Genomic DNA, 18,198 nt, shown 5'->3' with positions numbered 1-18,198 from the left:
GAGAGCACTCTTTCTGCAGTCAGCAAGACTGCAGAGAAGAGGGGGAACTGGCTGTGTGGGCTTTCTTCTGGCATGAAGGACAGCCCACACAGCCAATCACAGCTGGAGGGAGGGAGGACCTTCCTCACTCAACTCAGGTCACATTGAATGCAGCCTGCGGTTCCGAATTTGGACGACACGCAGGCTGCGTGGAACCTTGGAGTGGGGTGACGAAACTCATGGCAACCTGCAGGTTCAAACTGCAGTTTCAAAATCCAAACCTCAGGTGTGTCACCTCATAGAACCAGAGTTGAATGTGTTCGGATGACATGGTGAGATAACCTCTGCCCCCAAATACTCTGGTTCCATTTTACATACAAATATGGCCAGTTTGTGCTTCCATTCATAGATCTATAAGTTGTATGCAAGAACAGAAATGATGTTTGCTATGAAGAGATGGCAGCTGCATAGCTATTGGAAGGAGTAGAGAGGAGTCTATTTCTTTAACATGCTTTCTCGTTCACTTTTTATTTATTTATTAAGGCTGTGCACAGGAACCAAACCAAACCTGCGACTCGATCATTTAAAAACAATCAATACAAAACCAAATAAACAGTTTAAAACCATTAGACAATTAAAACATTTCAAAACAATCTTTTATTTTCTTGATGGGTCATAACAGACGCCAAAGTCACTGTTGGTGATGCTCCCTACAATTGTCCTATCAGCATCACAGGATAAGCCATTCTCACAGGGACATTCGTAGTAAACCCCCACGATGTGCTGCAAAAGACACAAGGACATAGATTACAGAGTTACCAGAGTCAGGTCCACATAGATATTTTCTCTTCCATTCTGACCATATTGCACCATATTTCATTCTTCACTGGCAATGGCTCTCCAAGGCTGCAGGTGTCCCCCCACCCACCCACCACCCACCCTCTCCCAGGGCTGCTACCTGAGATTCTTTTTGACTGGAGTTACCAGGGATTGAAACTTGCACCTTTTGTATGTAAAGCATGTGCTCTACCACTCAGTGATGGATCCTTGCAAACAAGGATTATGTTGTCTTCTCATTCCTTCCCCTATAATGCCTAACATCTCATAAAATCCTTCTAACTTCTTAATCTCCAAAATCAATTATAATTGACTTTCATAAGCATATCTCATACAGACTATTTTACTTCTCATCTGCTCTCTTCCTCTTCCGCTCATCTCCTCTGTCCTCAAATCTGCCTACATAATCTTCATTGCTGATTATTCTGATCGTATCAGTTTTCTCTTTCCTGCACTGGTTATTCTTTCTTTTCAAATGCGCTTCTGAATCTCTACCAACTTTATTAACTGTTTTAATAAACAGTTTTATTTTTAAAAAATCATCATCTTTATTATCTGTCTTAACAAAGGGTGGGGGATCCAACAGAGCAATCACGCAGCAGGTGCTAAAGTACAGAAAATATCACGCACCTTAAGGGAGCACTTCTGGTTCTCAGCTGCTTTGTCTGCACAACGAGCCAGACTTAACCCACTGTGTCTGTGACAGCACTTACTTTTGCACTGGACACTTTGTGCACACATCTCTCCATTATTCTAAAGGGAAAGCACAGTTAGTTCAGGACAGGTTCTACTCTACCTGCTTCTTTCATTGGACAGCTACAGATGTGGTGTGAAACCTTTGTTAATACCAAGCTCCGTGCAACATCCCTCAGATTCGGAAGCATCTACTTCCTTTCTAGGTTAGGAAAAGCCAAGACTGGTTGTGACCTCTGAACCCGCCAATCTTGGCTTATTCTAAACTCACTTGGACCTTACAGATCTCAGGTTTTCTGAAGAAGGTAAGTTAGAGTAAGCCTGCTTTGATAGGAAATGAGATTCTGTCTCTCTGTAGCATAGGCTGATATCAACATCATGTTGACTTTAGAGATGGTTTGCCCCCTAGAAATCTTATCCAGCTAGGATTGTACATTGTTTGTTCTGCTTTTCATGTTTAATTTAATTTTAATTTTTACATTTAATATCCCACTCTTCCTCCAAGGAGCCAGAGCGGTGTGCCACATACTTAAGTTTCTCCTCACAACAACCCTGTGAAGTAGGTTAGGCTGAGAGAGAAGTGACTGGCCCAGAGTCACCCAGCAATATCATGGCTGAATGGGGATTTGAACTCGGGTCTCCCCGGCCCTAATCCAGCACTCTAACCACTACACCATGCTGGCTCACCATTGCTTTGGATACCTTGATGCTCCAAGTAAACTCCTGTTGGTTTGGCACAGGTGACTGAAGCATCTCTGAAATAAATACTGAATTGGGTTAGATGCTGAAATCAAATAAGGTGTGGATGAATGGCTTGTGAAAAAGGCTTTCCCTTGTAACCAAATTGGACAGCAGTCCTCACACTAGAGAGAGAGAATATTGTGAGCTGCAGGCAGCAAAATCCTCTCACTAGGGTTGCCTCTTAGCTCAGCCCAGAAAGGCGATGGGTTATATAAAGCTCAGTGCTCTCTTACCAGATTGAAGAAGAGTCCTCTTTCATGAGCAAATGCCGTGGCCAAAGCAAATACGAGCAGCAAAAAACCCAATATTTTCTTCATTGCAGCAAAGTCAGTGAGTGGTATCTTGTGCTCCTAAGATGCGAATCCAGAAATAATGGAATGTTAGAGACATATAAAGCATGTTATTAAAGTCACATGATTCCTTTCGTCCAATGATATGTGTCCCTGTGGCAGCAGAATTTCATGAGGATTTTTTTAAAAAACCCTGAAGTTTCTCAAGGTTCTCTGAGTTTGAAATGTTAAAAAAGGTTAGAGATTCAGGCTGTCAGCCAATGTCAGTCAGTGCATGGGCACCTGCAAGACCTTTTCCCAGGGGTAGGTGACAAAATATACACACATTATGAAAATTGCAATCAAGTAGTGTCATGGCAATATTGGCTCCATGCAGGAAAGAGGGGGGTGGGGCATGATCCACTGGAGTTGCTTTTAAGTACACACAGAGAGGACTGGGGTGTATGAGCCATGCTGGATGACCAAATTGGTATGTTGAGTGGATAGGCTGAGTTGAGCAGATGGTGCAGCAGTGATTTGATTGCTCAACATCAACTCTGCTTGCTACTCACACAACAATTCCCTATTCCCATGTCATTGCAAAGTTTCTGAAAACCAGCTCACCTTTTCAGAGACCCTAGATGGCAGAATGAGGGCATCCTTGAACTCTACTTGTTCCACATTATTTAGTACAGCTTCCCTGGTATGTTGTGCGTCAGAAAACACCACATATCAGGGAAGCTGTACTAATGATGTGAAATGTTCCTAATGATCTCTAAGTTAGCGCTGGGTTTCCCCAAGAGACACTGGGTAATAGTTTTACATCTCATTTAAAGGAGACACACCAACAACATTTGAACTGCAGGAATGCTGCTAAATCTCGAAGCTGTCTGAATCCTTGTCGGGAAATCTACTGATTACAGGCTGACATTCAGACTAAGTTACTCAACACTACTGTGCAAGAGTTACTTGAAAGGACTACTAAATTTCCAAAGGAGCTCTTTTAGTAAATTTAGTCAGGATGTCAGCCACTGAATAGAAAGCACTATGATTCAGGAGCTACTGAAAGTCAGGAGAGTAAGGAAGATGCTGGAAGGCCTGTAGCCTACATCTCTCCAAACTCAGCTGGTGCAGTCTCTCATCCAGGTCTGACATTTTGCTCCCCCAGTCTCCTAACAGAGGGGTCACATTGTCCACCATTTTCTCTATCCCTGCCCAAGGTGTTAGATAGAATGGTAATGCCATGCAGCCTCATCAGAGGCATAGAAATGCAGCTTTTGGGGTTTCAAATGGCAGTATTTTAAATTTGGTGTATTTTATGTATGTGTACAAATATGCTGTGGCCCTCTCGGCTTTTTTGGTGTTATCAGAAGCTTAGAAAATGAAGCAGAATTTATGTCACCAAGGATGCAACTGATACTGTGAGTGGACACACTTTTTTGCTTCCAAGTGGAGCATCCTTTCCTAGAGGAAAGGATAACTTTTTCTGGGGCGGGGGACAACAAAAAGGCCTGGGGGTTTAATCACCTTTCCTTATTGCTGATTTCATGGTGCTTTCATCCAGACTGTCTAGCATGGCTCTCAAAATAATGAAAAATGAGCAGGACCATAACAAATGTGAAAGGCATGTTCTTTCCCAGATCTATTATTCACACAGCCTGAGATATGAAATCACCTTCAGCCAGTGACAGGTGCAGCCTGCTGGAACTTTCTCAGGGCAAAAGCATCCCTGTAGCACACTGGACTGCTTGGTGTGTAGGATCAGACTCAGATGGCTAGTGAAAGGACCAGCAGAATGCTCCTAGCAGGCTAGTTAGTTTCAGCTTAAATCCTTGAGGGCAGCTCTTTAGCAGCTCAAACATACATGCAGTCTTGATGTTGGCTTTCAACAGTGCTTTTAGCTGGACTGGTAAGTGTTAGCTTCTCTGAAATTCAATGCATGGGTCTCTTACATTTAGAACTCCCAAGACGCTCAGCCACCTTAGAAACTGGATGCAGTTTCTTGATGCAGAATTGATGCAGAATTAAGAAAACTTGATGCAGAATTAAGAACAGTCTCCCACATCCAGGGCTGGCCCAAGGATTGCTAGTGCCTCAGACAAAGCCTGGCTTTGGTGCCCCTACCACCTTCACCTGTGTGGGCATCCTTGCCCCCTTTGCCCACTTTGGTGGGCATCTCCTGTCATCCAGGGTCTGCCCCTGTCGCCCTCCCAGCCGCCCACTTGCTGCTGCCTCCTGCTGCTGCTCCTGCAGTTTGATTCTGGGAAGCTGGCCTGCCACGGCACATTATAATGACTTCACATATACTTCACATATACGCTGATGGGGTCTGAGCTTTACTTGTACTAGAACCAGGGGCCATCCTATGAAACTGATTGCCAAGAAATTTAGGACCAACAAACAGAAGTACTTTTTCACACAACATATAATCAACCTATGGAATTCTCTGCCACAAGATGTGGTAACGGCCAACAGCCTGGGTTGCTTAAAGTGGGGTTTAGATGAATTCATGGAGGACAGGTCTATCACTGGATACTAGTTTGAAGGCTAATAGCCATCTCCAGCCTCAGAGGCAGGATGCCTCTGAATACCAGTTGCAGGGGAGCAGCAGCAGGAGAGAGGGCATGCATATACCTCTTGCCTGTGGGCTCCCCAACTTTGCAGGGATGTGGGAATTGTTGTGTGAGTTGCAAGCAGAGTTTCTGCCGAGCCATCAGAATACTGCTGCACCATATGGTCAGCTCAGTACATATCCACTCAACATACCAAGTTGGTCATCTGGCATGGCTCATACACCCCATTCCTCTATGTGTGTACTTAAAAGCAAGTCAATTAGATCATGCCCCTCCTTGTTTCCTGGATTGAGCCAATATTGCCATGAGCAGTGAGGAAGCAACCTGCCTAGAGAGCAGGAAGCTCTTGGTTCGAATCCCCACTGGTGTGTTTCCCAGAATATGGGAAACTCCTATATCAGGTAGCAGTGATATAGGAAGGTCTCATACTTCACAGGGAAAGGCAATGGTAAACCACTCATTATTTTACCAAGAAAACCACATGGCTCTCTGGTTGCCAGGAGTCAACGCTGGATTCGACGGCACAATCTTTCCTTTTCCTTCCTAGTATAGGTACCCACCTGCTCTCAAAATCCATGTGCTTTTGTTTACAAACAGAAGCACATGGCTGGGGAATGATGTCATGGTGCCCACGTGGGGTGCTGACATCATGGGAACTGTCAGAATGTGCTTATGTCACAGGAAATGGTCAAGCAGGTGCTTACATCACTGGAAAAGGTCAGAGGAGGCCCCTACATCACCAGAAAGGGTGAGAATTAGGAATATGCCATCACCCCAGAGGTTTGGCCCACACCCCTCCACTCCTACCCCAGAATATGTTCAGGGATTTCCAGTGGTGAGCATGTGACCCCTTTATGAACACATCTTAACAAACCCCCATTATCGGGGAAAGTTGCTGATCAAACTGTGAAGATCAAGACCTTCCTCTGCTTTTGATCTCTGAGTGGGCACACCTGTTTAGCATCCCTGGCCTTCCTGATTACTTCCAGTCAAATGGTGATTTTAGGAACAGATGGTCTGATCTGTAAATAATGGTAATTTCCCCCACAAATAATAAGTCAGTAGAAAACATCACTGATTCCTGTCATTACTAAATAGGATTATATTTACCCTATGAAAGGTGCTATATATACACCCATTACCACCATAAGAAGAACAGCCCTGCTGGATCAGGCCCAAGACTCATCTCAGGACCCCCTCAGTACACACACTTGGCTACTTGGATGTCAGAACTGACTTGATTTGGTTGAATAATTTGTCATTATCTCATCTAGGTTATGATGATGATTTTGTCCCAAGTCTTTTCCCACCCCACTACCCTCACTAAACCACCTCACTCCCAGTAAAGAGGGAAAGCATTTATCTCAGATTGGGCCCACAGGGAAGCAACTGCTTCAAACAGCAGGTCAGGAAAGGGAACAAGTTGTAGCAGAAGCAACAAGAACTCATCAAGCCAAACAAAAGAAGGTCCATTCAAGTACCCATAATGCAGAGAAGCTCAAACAGGTTACCCACAGGAAGGAATAGGGTGAGCCACGTTAACTTGAGGACAATGGGATGAATTGCTTTGTGGCATATTGATGTAGTGGTAGGGATGAGTGGGACTACTTTTTTTCAAAAGGTTACTAAGAACATAAGAAGAGCCCTGCTAGATCAGGCCCAAGGCCCATCTAGTCTAGCATCTTGTTTCACACAGTGGCCCACTAGATGCCGCTGGGAAGCTGACAGGCAGGAGCTAAGGGCATGCCCTTTCTCCTGCTATTACTCCCCTAAAACTGGTACTCAGAGGCAATCTGCCTTTGAGGCTGAAGGTAGCCTATAGCCCTCAGACTAGTAGTCGTTGATGGACCTCTCCTCCATGAAGTTATCCAAACCCCGCTTAAAGGCATCCAGTTTGTTGGCTGTCACCACATCCTGTGGCAGAGAATTCCACAAGTTGATTGAAAAATTACTTCCGTTTGTTGGTCCTAGATTTCCTGGCAATCAATTTCATGCGATGACCCCTGGTTTTAGAGTTATGTGAGAGGGTGAAGAATTTCTTTCTATCCACTTTCTCCACACCATGCATTATTTTTATAGACCTCTCTCGTGTCTCCCTTCAGTCACCTTTTTTCTAAACTAAATAGCCCCAGGTATTGCAGCTTTGCCTCATAAGAAAGGTCCCTGATCATCTCTAGGCCCCTGATCTAGGCCCCTGATCATCTTGGTTGCCCTCTTCTGCACCTTTTCCAGTTCTACAATGTCATTTTTCAGAAGTAGTGACCAGAATTGTACACAGTACTCCAGGTGTGGCCACACCATAGTTTTGTATAAGGGCATTATAATATTAGCCGTTTTATGTTCAATCCCCTTCCTAACGATCCCTAGCATGGAATTGGCCTTTTTCACAGCTGCCGCACATTGAGCCAACACTTTCAACGAGCTGTCCACAACGACCCCAAGATCCCCTCCTGGTCAGTCACCGACAGCTCAGATCCCATCAGCGTATACTTGAAGTTGGGGTTTTTCGTCCCAATGTGCATCACTTTACACTTGCCAACATTGAACCGCATTTGTCACTTTGTCGCCCACTCACCCAGTTTGGAGAGATCCTTTTGGAGCTCCTTACAATCTGTTTTGGATTTCACTACCCAAAAGAGTTTGGTATCATCTGCAAATATGGCCATCTCTCTGCTTACCCCTACTTCTAGAAAGAAATCTCATTTTCTAGAAAGAAATCCATAGAAATCTTGTTTTTTCAGCAAAGGAGTGGGGGGTGGGGTGGGCTATATTTGGAATGCAACAAAATAAAACAGAGCTGACTTTCTACAATTTCTTTGTCAAATTTAAATCTGAAGGTCAATCAACCTTTACACTTAATTGGGATTGTACGGGAATATGCAAGGAATGCTGTTTAATGGTAGGGCACATGTTTTGCGTGCAGGTTAAATCCCTGGAATTTCCATTTAAAACAAGGAGCTGGGAGAGAGCCATGCCTGTGACCCCAAAGAATCACTGCTGATCCGAACAGAAAATGCTTAACTAGATGGACTGATGGTCAGAACCAGCATAAGGCAGCTTAAAGTGGAAGAGAGCAATTTGGACTGTCTCTCTCAGCCCTGTCTTGGAGATGTTGTGGGGCGGGAGGGGGGCTTGGAACCTTCTTCATGCAAGCATGCAGCTGTTCTTCCCAGAGCAGGGAAGAGCTCCTCCCAAGAGCAGGTGTCCTTGAAGAATCCATTTTCATTAAACATATACTGATTTGTGTTCAGGACCTTCCTTTTCACAATCTTAACAAACTCCCATTATCAGGGAAAGTTGCTGATAAAACAGTTGAAGATAAAAACCTTCCTCTGCTTTTGATCTCTGGCTGGGCTGGGAACATCCACATCTGTTTAGCATCCCCGGCCTTCCTGATTAATTCCAACCAAAGAGTGGTTTTAGGAACAAATGGTCTGATCTGTAAAGAATGGTACTTTCTCCCACAAAAAATAAGTCAGTAGAAAACTTCCTTGATTCTTGTCATTACTAAATAGGATAGTATCCATCCATCTATCTATCTATCTATCTATCTATCTATCTATCTATCTATCTATCTATCTATCTATCTATCTATCATCCCTTTGCCATTAAAAATAACCCCTGTCTTTTAAGCAAGTTCAGTCAACATTTACATTTATTTGAGATTGTAGGGGAATATGCAAGGAACGTTGTTTAATGGTAGGGCTCATGTTTTGCATGGAGGTTAAATCCCTGGAATCTCCAATTAAAAGAGTGTCAGTTAGTGAAGGAGCAGGGAAAAGCCATGCCTGAGATCCCAAAGAATCACTGCTGATCCAAACAGAAAATGCTAAACTAGATGGACTGAAAGTCAGAACCAGCATAAGGCAGCTTAAAGTGGAAAAGAGCAATTTGGACTGGGAGTTACAAGCACCATCCATGCATTCTCATTTCTTGAGCTGTTCCAAAGGCAGTAATAAGTCTTCTCTCTTTCGACCTGCACAAGGTGTTGACACTCAGAGCTCAGCCAGCCAAACAAGAGATACACATGGGCAGCTGAGCATGGCCAACCCTGGGGTGAAAAGACTTAAAAGAGGTAATAAATACACATCGATCCTAGAAAACAGAAAGAATTGCATGTGGATTACAAAAAAAAAAACCCCTCTTACTTGCACATCACTTCATATGACCAATATCTCAGTGAATGAAATCAGGTTGCTAGCTCCTACACATGTAGGATCACTGTATCAGCATCACTGCATTAGGACACCAGGAATGCCTGGCTTGGGCACACACGATGCTAATACTCGATGAGCATGGAATTGTTGACATGACTGAATGGCAGCCACATGAAACCTTACAGAGGGGGTGGGGAGAGGCTTGCATGCCTAGCACTGCTTTTAAGCTGGACCTGAGCAATGTTCCCTGTAACAGGGATTCCCAGGTGTTCTGCACTACAACTCCTATTATCCCTAGCTACAATGGCCTTTGGTTTGGGGAGATGGGAGTTGTAGTCAACAACATCTGGGAATCCCTGGTACAGGGAATACTGGACCTGAGTATCAGAGTGTGGGCAGCATCGACTGTCCACTAGGCAAACTAAGTAGCCACTTTGGGCACCAGGTTGGGAGGGGCACCAACAGCCTGGGTCATGTGTCACACCTGGTGAGCCAATGTGGGTGCATGGACCTCCTGTCATCCCAGCATGTGAGTGACCAAGCCGGTGCTTCCCCTCCCTATTACTCAGCTGGCCACCTGTTTACTCTCCTTGACACCTCTGCCCAATGCTTTTGGGCAGCCAGTCAGCAACGATGTATTATAATCATGTTGTCACATCACACTGTGATGTCGTTATAATGGGCAGCGGCTGGAGGAGGAGGCAGCAGCAAGCGGGTGGGTGGGAATGCAACAGGGACAGTCCTGGGTGTGGGAAACATTTCTTAATCCTATTTCAGATTTCTTCCTTCTGAGCAAGTGAGATTGCTAGTTTCGAAGATGGTCTTTGGTTGGGGCATCTTGGGAGTTCGAAATGTAAGAGACCCATGCATTGAATTTCAGAGAAGCTAACATTTACCAGTCCAGCTAAAAACACTGTAGAAAGCCAGCATGTTTGCTGCCAAAGAGTTGCCTGACTCTGGGGAAACAGCCTTGGGATATGTTTTTATGAAAGTCGGTATATAAATTGAACAATCAATCAATCACTCAATCAAGGATGCAAACTGAAACTAACTAGCCTGCTAGGAGCATTCTGCTGGTCCTCTCACTACCCATCCACTATGTTATAGCCATCCAATATATTACAGGGATGCGTTTGTGCCTGAGGAAGTTCCAGCAGGCTGCAGCTGTTATTGGCTGAAGGTGATTTCATATCTCAGGCTGTGTGAATAACAGATCTGGGAAAGAACATGCCTTTCACATTTGTTGTGTCCTCTGCCCATCTTCTATATATTTTATTCTCTAAGGCATACCCGTGGCTAATCCCATGTGTGGCAGCTCTCGCAAGAGTTTGGAGAGCTGCCAGATAGGCTAGCCACAGGACGGGTGGAAGAGGGGAAAATGGCAGCGGCAGTGATGGCCGAAGAAAACTGCAGTGGCAGGACAAGAGGAAGGACAAAATGGCAGCAGGCCACATGCTGCATGGGCAGGCAAAATGGTGGGGGACGGGCAGGCAAAATGGCAGTGACAGTGGCCGGGGAAGGAGGTGGTGATGGCGGCTAGCCATCAGGTGGGCCAGTGGGCAGGGGAAGGAAGAAGTCTGGTGGGGTGGGTGGGAGAGAAAACAATGATGATGGGGGAAACAGTGGCAGGCGGGTGGGGGGGAAGCAGTGGCGGGGCAGGTGGCTAGAGGTACAGTTGCTCTGCACACGGCCCAGCTAGTTTTTCATTATTCTGAGAGACATGCTAGACATTCTGGCTGAAAGCACCACGAAACCAGTAATAAGGAAAGGTGATTGAGCCTCCAGGCCTTTTTGTTGTTTCCCCCCAGAAAAAGTAATCCTTTCCTCTATGTGTATGCTCCCCTTGGATGCAAAAAAGAGAGCGCCCACCCACAGTATCAGTTGCATCCTTGGTGTCATAAATTCTGCTTCATTTTTTAAACCTCTAATGAGGATTTCCCCAAATTAGAAAGATACTGATAACACCAAAAAAGCCCAGAGAGCCACAGCATATTTGTACACATACATATAATATGCCAAAATTAAAATTTTGCAGTTTAAAACCTGCCTCCAAAGTTGCATTTCTTTGCCTCTGGTGAGGCTGCATGGCATTACCATTCTATCTGACACCTTGAATAGGGATAGAGAAAATGGTGAACAATGCAACCCCTGTGTTAGGGGACGGGGGCGGGGGGCGGGATGTCAGACCTGGATGAGAGACTGCACCAGCTGAGTTTGGAGAGGTGTAGGCTACAGGCAGACAACTTGCAGCATCTTCCAGCTGACCCTGCCCACACCCTGATACTCAGGTCCAGTTTCCCCTGTAACAGGGATTCCCAGTTGTTGTTGACCACAACTCCAATCATCCCCAACCAGAGGTCATTGCAGCTGGAGATGATAGGAGTTATAGTCAAGAACATCTGGGAATCTCTGTTACAGGGAACATTGATCAGGACCAACCTGAAGGCAGTGCCACACATGCAAATGTCCCCTACCACTGGGGCGGATTGACTTCTTTGCCACCCATAGGCAAAGAGGAATTTTGCTGCCATGCGGGGCGGGGCGTGAGCAGAAAGCCCCCCTTTTGTTTTCTAAAAATTGACCATGCGACCATGCGGGGCGGCAGGATGGGATGCATTGTCGGCTAACTGCAGTGAGGGTGGAGGGGGGCAAGGAGGGAAGAGGACCCCCCCCATACCTCTTAAAGTTCCACCCAAAACCTTTCCCGCCGGCGGCCCCTCTCCATCCCTCCAGTAACACCCGTCAATCCCGTCCCAAGGAGGCGTGAGCAAGTGGCCGGTGAGCAAGCTCTCCCCCTCATCTCAGGCAGCTCTTTGCTGCCTGAACGCCGTTTATTTCCCTTTCTTTCCCATGGTGTGTGCCCGAGCCATGCATGCCTGGTGTGCTGATGCAGTGATGCTGCATGTGTAGGAGCTAGCAACCTGATTTTATTGAGACATTAGTCATATGAAATGTTGTGCAGGTAAGAGATTTTTTTCCCCCCACATGCAATTCTGTGTGTGTGTCTGTGTCTGTGTCTGTGTCTGTGTCTGTGTGTCTGTGTTTAGGAACAATGTGTATTTATTATCCCTTTTAAGTCTTTTGGCTCCAGAGTTGGCCATGCTCAGCTGCCCATGTGTATCTTTTGTTTGGCTGGCAGCCTGGCTGAGTGTCAACACCTTGTATGCAGGTAGAAAGAGAGAAGACTGATTACCGCCTTTGGAACAGCTCAAGAATTGAAACAGTATGGATAGTGCTTGTAACTCCCCGTCCAAATTGTTCTCTTCCACTTTAAGCTGCCTTATGCTGGTTCTGACTTTCAGTCCATCTAGTTTAGAATTTTCTGTTCTGATCAGCAGTGATTCTTTGGGGTCTCAGGCATGGCTCATTCCCGGCTCCTTCACTAACAGAGACTCTTTTAACTGGAGATTCCAGGGATTTAACCTGCATGCAAAACATGAGCCCTACCATTGATATGAACAGGTGGGTGGACCCCTTTATAGGACCAGGGTCTGCTCTGAGACCCCAAAAAGCCAAAAGGCTAGACTGAGGCCTGTGTCTGAATTGTCGTTTTGGCAGGAAGCTGAAGCCTGACTTTGATTTTTTCTTTAAACCAGGCCGGTGAACAGTAATGCTATTCTTGAGAGTCTGGGGAAGAAGAGGAATTTCCCCCTCACAATTGTTCTCAGCCTTGAAGTTGTTGACTGCTTAGCAGAGAGCCTTGGGTAGTTTGTTGCTGTGCTAAAAACCAGTCATGAGAACTAGTTTGACATGTCAAGAATAATCATATTTAGCTGATTTAAGAAATTATAAGAAACTACGTATAGATAAGAACGCCTGTGCCATACTATGGGGGCTAACACATTCATATAACACTGACACACACACCCCCGCGCGCTTATGTAACATTCTCTGTCCTTCTAACATATTTCCCTGGGCTGAAGAACATCAACAAATGGCTACACGCCAGGGCCAGCTTGACATAAAAAAAGTGTCTCTATCTTGAGACTGATCAGACAAAAAGTCAGGCTGAGCTGGTGATTGGCTCCTCCCAGAAGGCCGAGAGAAGAATTCGGAGAGTCATGCAGGAATTTGTTTATCAAAGAAGAGACACTCTGCGTAGATGAGCTGATTATTTTGACTTGGAGAGCTGGCCAAAAAGGTATAAAAAGCTGCAGACAGCCATTCATGGTGGAAGGGTAGGCATGGGCTTCTTCATGGACGAGGCACCATGTAGCCCTTCCCTGTATTTTCAGAGCCAGTCACCCTCCCACCGGAGAAGCCAGCGGAGATCTCATTCTGGAAACTGGTAAATATTGCCCAGAGCTATGCCTCATAAACCAGTCACTTCTGACTAACACACCTGTTTCCTCGCCCTTCTCCCCCCCTTTCCCCTCTGTCTCTGGATCTATCTCTTACCTATCCGAGCTCCAGCGAACCCCCTGCTGCAGCCATGATTTGCCAGGTGTCAGGAAACAGCGTCTGTCTCCCCCCCCCCTTCCTTTCGGTCCCTCCTCCTCCCCTCTTCCTAAGCTGCTTTAATGGACATTTCTCTTGTTGGTCTTCCTCCCTCCTTGAAAACTGTACTTTAGCTTCCCCCCCCCCCTCTGCCTACACAGCTTCTAGGATTGTTTGGCAACAATCAGGAGATAGCAAAAGGCCTTCAGCTACTTGCTCCTAATGAAATGAAACTGTTTCGAACTTTTCAGCATTTAACAGAAAGGTTAGAAAGAAATGCTTTTTCTGTTAAGAGTCAAGGATGCCTTGCATTTATTAGTGGTATTAGTTAACTGTCATAGAAATTATTAGACCAAATTAAAGGGGAGACACAGATTGCCAGGTTGGGGAGTAATTTTGACTTGTTGCTACGTAACGTAACAACAAGATAAGGTGCTCTTGCTCAGCTTACTGATAACACGACTGCCTGTTTCTTGGTGAGGCCCAAACTCTTTCATAGCTAGCAGCTCTGTAGTTTGACAAAAGGGGAAAAATGATTTTAGGAATGCTTTTAGCTGTTACTGAACACTGCACTACAATCCTAGAAAAATGAAAGGGAAAACTACTTGCCTATATGCCTAATCACCTACACTTGTAATCATCAGCCTTAATAAAGCCCATTTAAACTCACAGTTGTGAGTGTGCGTGTGTGTCATCTTTCCTTCTCCAGAATCAACCATGAATCTCAGAAACGAACATTGAGGCAGCTTATGGGCTGCATGTGATAGGATAAGGGGCAGATCAACCACTAATCAGCCACCCCCTTATCATATCACCATTAAACAATGTTCTTTACAGATCAGAGCATTTGTTCCTAAAACCACTCTTTGGTTGGAAATAATCAGGAAGGCCAGGGATGCTAAACAGATGTGGATGTTCCTTGCCCACGCAGAGATCAAAAGCAGAGGAAGGTTTTGATCTTCAACTGTTTTATCAGCAACTTTCCCTGATAATGGGAGTTTGTTAAGATTGTGAAAAGGAAGGTCCTGAACACAAATCAGTATATGTGTAATGAAAATGGATTCTTCAAGGACACCTGCTCTTGGGAGGAGCTCTTCCCTGCTCTGGGAAGAGGAGCTACATGCTTGCATGCAGAAGGTTCCAAGTCACACACCCACCCCGCCCCCACCCCACAACATCTCCAAGACAGGGCTGAGAGAGTCCTGCCTGCAACCTTGGAGAAGCCGCTGCCAGTCTGTGTAGACAATACTGAACTAGATAGACCAATGGTCTGACTCAGAAGAAGGCTTCCTATTTTCCTAAGAGAATCAGTGAAAGGGTTTGATGAGTTTGGATGGTAAGATTGAATCTTGGCTTTGATGATGTGTTTGTCATTCAACCTAACCTGTGTGGTGGATGTGGATTGAATGGAACTGTGCTTGTGGTGGAGTGGTTATGCAAATGCTTCACCATACACCCAGATCCAGATTGTTTCACTGGGCACCTAGATTTTATGGGGCAGTGAAAAGCTTTTGAAAGCCAGTTGAGTTGTGGCATGTTGCATGGCTCTGTGGGTGCCAGGAGTCGAAATCATCTTGACAACGCATTTTACCTTTACATGTGGGTTGAACTGTGCACTTAGCACCCAGAAGCAATCACCAATGCCTACCAGGAGTCACATTTCCTGGTGTAGCTAAACCTGGTGTTGTGAGTTGTGAGCAGTGAAGTCCCAAGTTCAAATCTCACCTCAACCTAAACATACTAGCTATCCTTAGGCATGTCACGATTGCCTTATGATACACTGAGGTCATCCACACAAGCAAAAACTGTATTCTACCCAGGTTTGGGAGCTGTGTATGTTCCCAATTTTTGGTTGTGCAGAAGCAAGGTGGGAGAAAAACTTCCCAGGATGTCCCCCTACCTTGCATCCACACAATCACAGGTTTTCCTCCTACCTTCCACACAACCAAAAACTGGGAGCACACACAGCTCTCAAACCAGGGTGGAATACAGTTTTTGAATGTGTGCATGACCTTATTGTGTTGTATCAATGTATAGATGTCTGTATACATGGTTGTGTGAATGTCTATACTGCATGCATTTTTAAAGTGAATCTGGCTGAGTACAGATCCCCTCAAATGCATGGCACAGAGAGAAAGTGCACTGCTGTATCTGCCTTCAATATAACGTGTGGATAATGGTACCAGTGTACAGATCTGTACCCATGTACATTGTACACTCATTGTGTGTGTGTGAGACAGAATGTATGGATAGATGTTTTGGACTTTATGTTTCCATCTCAGCTCCTCATCTGCACCACAAGACTATTGACTGATTGACTGATTAAGTGCTGTCAGGTCAGTGTTGACTCTTAGCAACCACATAGATAGATTCTCTCCAGGATTATCTGTCTTCAACTTGGCCTTTAAGGTCTCACAGTGGTGCATTCATTGCTGTTGTAATCATAGGAACATAGGAAGCTGCCATATACTGAGTTAGACCATAGGTCCATCTCGCTCAGTATTGTCTACACAGACTGGCAGCGGCTTCTTCAAGGTTGCAGGCAGGAATCTCTCTTAGCCCTATCTTGGAGAAGCCAGGGAAGGAACTTGGAACCTTCTGCTCTTCCCAGAACAGCTCCAGCCCCTGAGGGAAATATCCTACAGTGCTCACACTTCTAGTCTCCCATTCATATGCAACCAAGGCAGACCTTGCTTAGCTTAAGGGGACAAGTCATGCTTGCTACCACAAGACCAGCTCTCTTCCCTCGAGTCCATCCACCTTGCTGCTGGTTGTCCTATTCTCTTTCCTTCAACTTTTCCCAGCATTATGGACTTCTCAAGGGAGCTGGGTCTTCGCATAATGTGTTCCAAGTATGATAGTTTGAACCTGGTCATTTGTGCCTCGAGTGAAAATTCTGGATTGATTTGTTCTATGATCCATTTGTTTGTTTTCCTGGCTGTCCATGGTATCCTCAAAAGTCTTCTCCAGCACCAAAGTTCAAAAGCATCAGTGCTTTTTCTATCTTGCTTCTTCAAAGTTCAGCTTTTGCATCCAAAGAGTGCCACGGGAAAAACCATTGTCTGAACGATTCTAATCTTTGCAAGTATATAGACACATCACAGCATCTAAATATTATTTCCATGGCCTTCATTGCGACCCTACCAAGTGCTAGTCTGTGGCATATTTGTTGACTGCTGGATTCTTTACTGTTGATGGTTGATCCTAAAAGGCAAAAGCCATACACCACTTCAATGTCTTCATCTTTATCAGTTCTGAGGCTGGTTGCTGTACCCATTGACATTAGTTTAGTCTTCTTTACATTTAGTTGTAGTCCCATTTTTTCACTGGGCTCCTTGACTTTCATTACTAGAGCTTGCATATCATTTGCATGCTCAGCTATCAGAGTGGTGTCATCCACGTAGTGCAGGTTATTGATGTTTCTTCCTCCAACTTTAAAACCATGCTCATCTTCTTCCAATCCAGCTTCCCTCAGTATATATTCAGCATATAAATTGAATAGAGAAGGAGAAAGTATAGAGCCTTGTCTTACTCCTTTGCCAATCTGGAACCAGTCTGTTTCACCATGTTCCATCTGGACTGTGGCTTCCTGTCCTGTGTATAGGTTTCTCATGAGAACAATGAGATTTTCTGGGATGCCCATTTTCCTAAGGATATACCCCAGCCTGACATGGTCAATGCAATTGAAGCCTTTTCTGTAGTCAATAAAGCACATATTGACTATATGGGCTATATTTGGATGATAATATGGACTTATGTTATAGGGCCTTTGTAAAGATTACTGGCTGATATGGAGAGAATAATTATTCAAAGTAAGTAAAGTAAAGTGTGCTGTCAAGTCAGTTTCGACTCCTGGTGCCCAAAGAGCCCTGTGGTTTTCTTTGGTAGAATACAGGAGGGGTTTACCATTGCCTCCTCTCATGCGGTATGAGATGATGCCTTTCTGCATTTTCCTATATCGCTGCTGCCCGGTATAGTACCAGAGGGGATTCGAACCAGCAACCTTCTGCTTGTTAGTCAACAGCTGCCCCAATTAAGGTGTCTAGTAGTCCCATTTAAATGAAAATAACAACTGACTTGCTCTTTTAATTTCAATGGGACTACTTTGAATCATTATTCTCATCCTGTCCGCTTCTGAGATTAATGTATATGCTATAAATCTGATCATAAAGACAGCAGAGGATGGTAATATCCATCTCATTCTTGGCTTGCTTGTGTGAATCCGTATCTTAGCAACTTCCGAGGGATTAACAGGGCAAGCAGTCTTTAAGGTCGTTTCGAGCCACACACTCAACAAGATGTATAATAACTCCACGACCATGTTTTCTAAGTGGGGGGGGGGGGTATTAAGAATCGCAAAATGCCATCATTCGATGGCAGGGCTTCGCCATCCTCCCCCCACCCCTCCAGCGCAAATGCACCTCGCCGGAACCTCTACCACCTTCCCATGAAAGAGAATAGCCCCCTCCTCCTCGGCCCGGTTCTGGCCAGTCCACCCTCCATCACTCCCTT

At 45.1% G+C, this 18,198-nt stretch overlaps 1 protein-coding gene across 5 annotated transcripts in view; it reads right to left on the bottom strand.

The window, feature by feature from the left end:
* Positions 1-477: 477 nt before the first annotated feature.
* CLPS (colipase) overlaps positions 478-18,198 on the bottom strand; it is a 33,715-nt gene continuing 15,994 nt past the window's right edge. For 3 of the 5 annotated variants that reach the window (XM_053313491.1, XM_053313488.1, XM_053313490.1), the window contains exons 2-4: positions 2,484-2,600; positions 1,447-1,569; positions 478-762 (exon numbers count right to left, since the gene is read on the bottom strand). In XM_053313491.1, coding sequence (XP_053169466.1) covers positions 637-762; positions 1,447-1,569; positions 2,484-2,600 — 366 coding nt within the window. In that variant the 3' untranslated portion in view covers positions 478-636. Of the gene's footprint in view, positions 763-1,446; positions 1,570-2,483; positions 2,601-2,865; positions 2,911-13,647; positions 13,726-18,198 lie in introns of those variants that run through there. The other 2 variants (XM_053313492.1, XM_053313489.1) reach the window with 2 other exon arrangements.

The sequence above is a fragment of the Hemicordylus capensis genome, chromosome 4 (assembly GCF_027244095.1).
Source record: "Hemicordylus capensis ecotype Gifberg chromosome 4, rHemCap1.1.pri, whole genome shotgun sequence".
Lineage (NCBI taxonomy): Eukaryota > Metazoa > Chordata > Lepidosauria > Squamata > Cordylidae > Hemicordylus > Hemicordylus capensis.
Note: the sequence above shows the minus strand (reverse complement) of the source record. Positions and strands in the feature narration are given on the sequence as shown.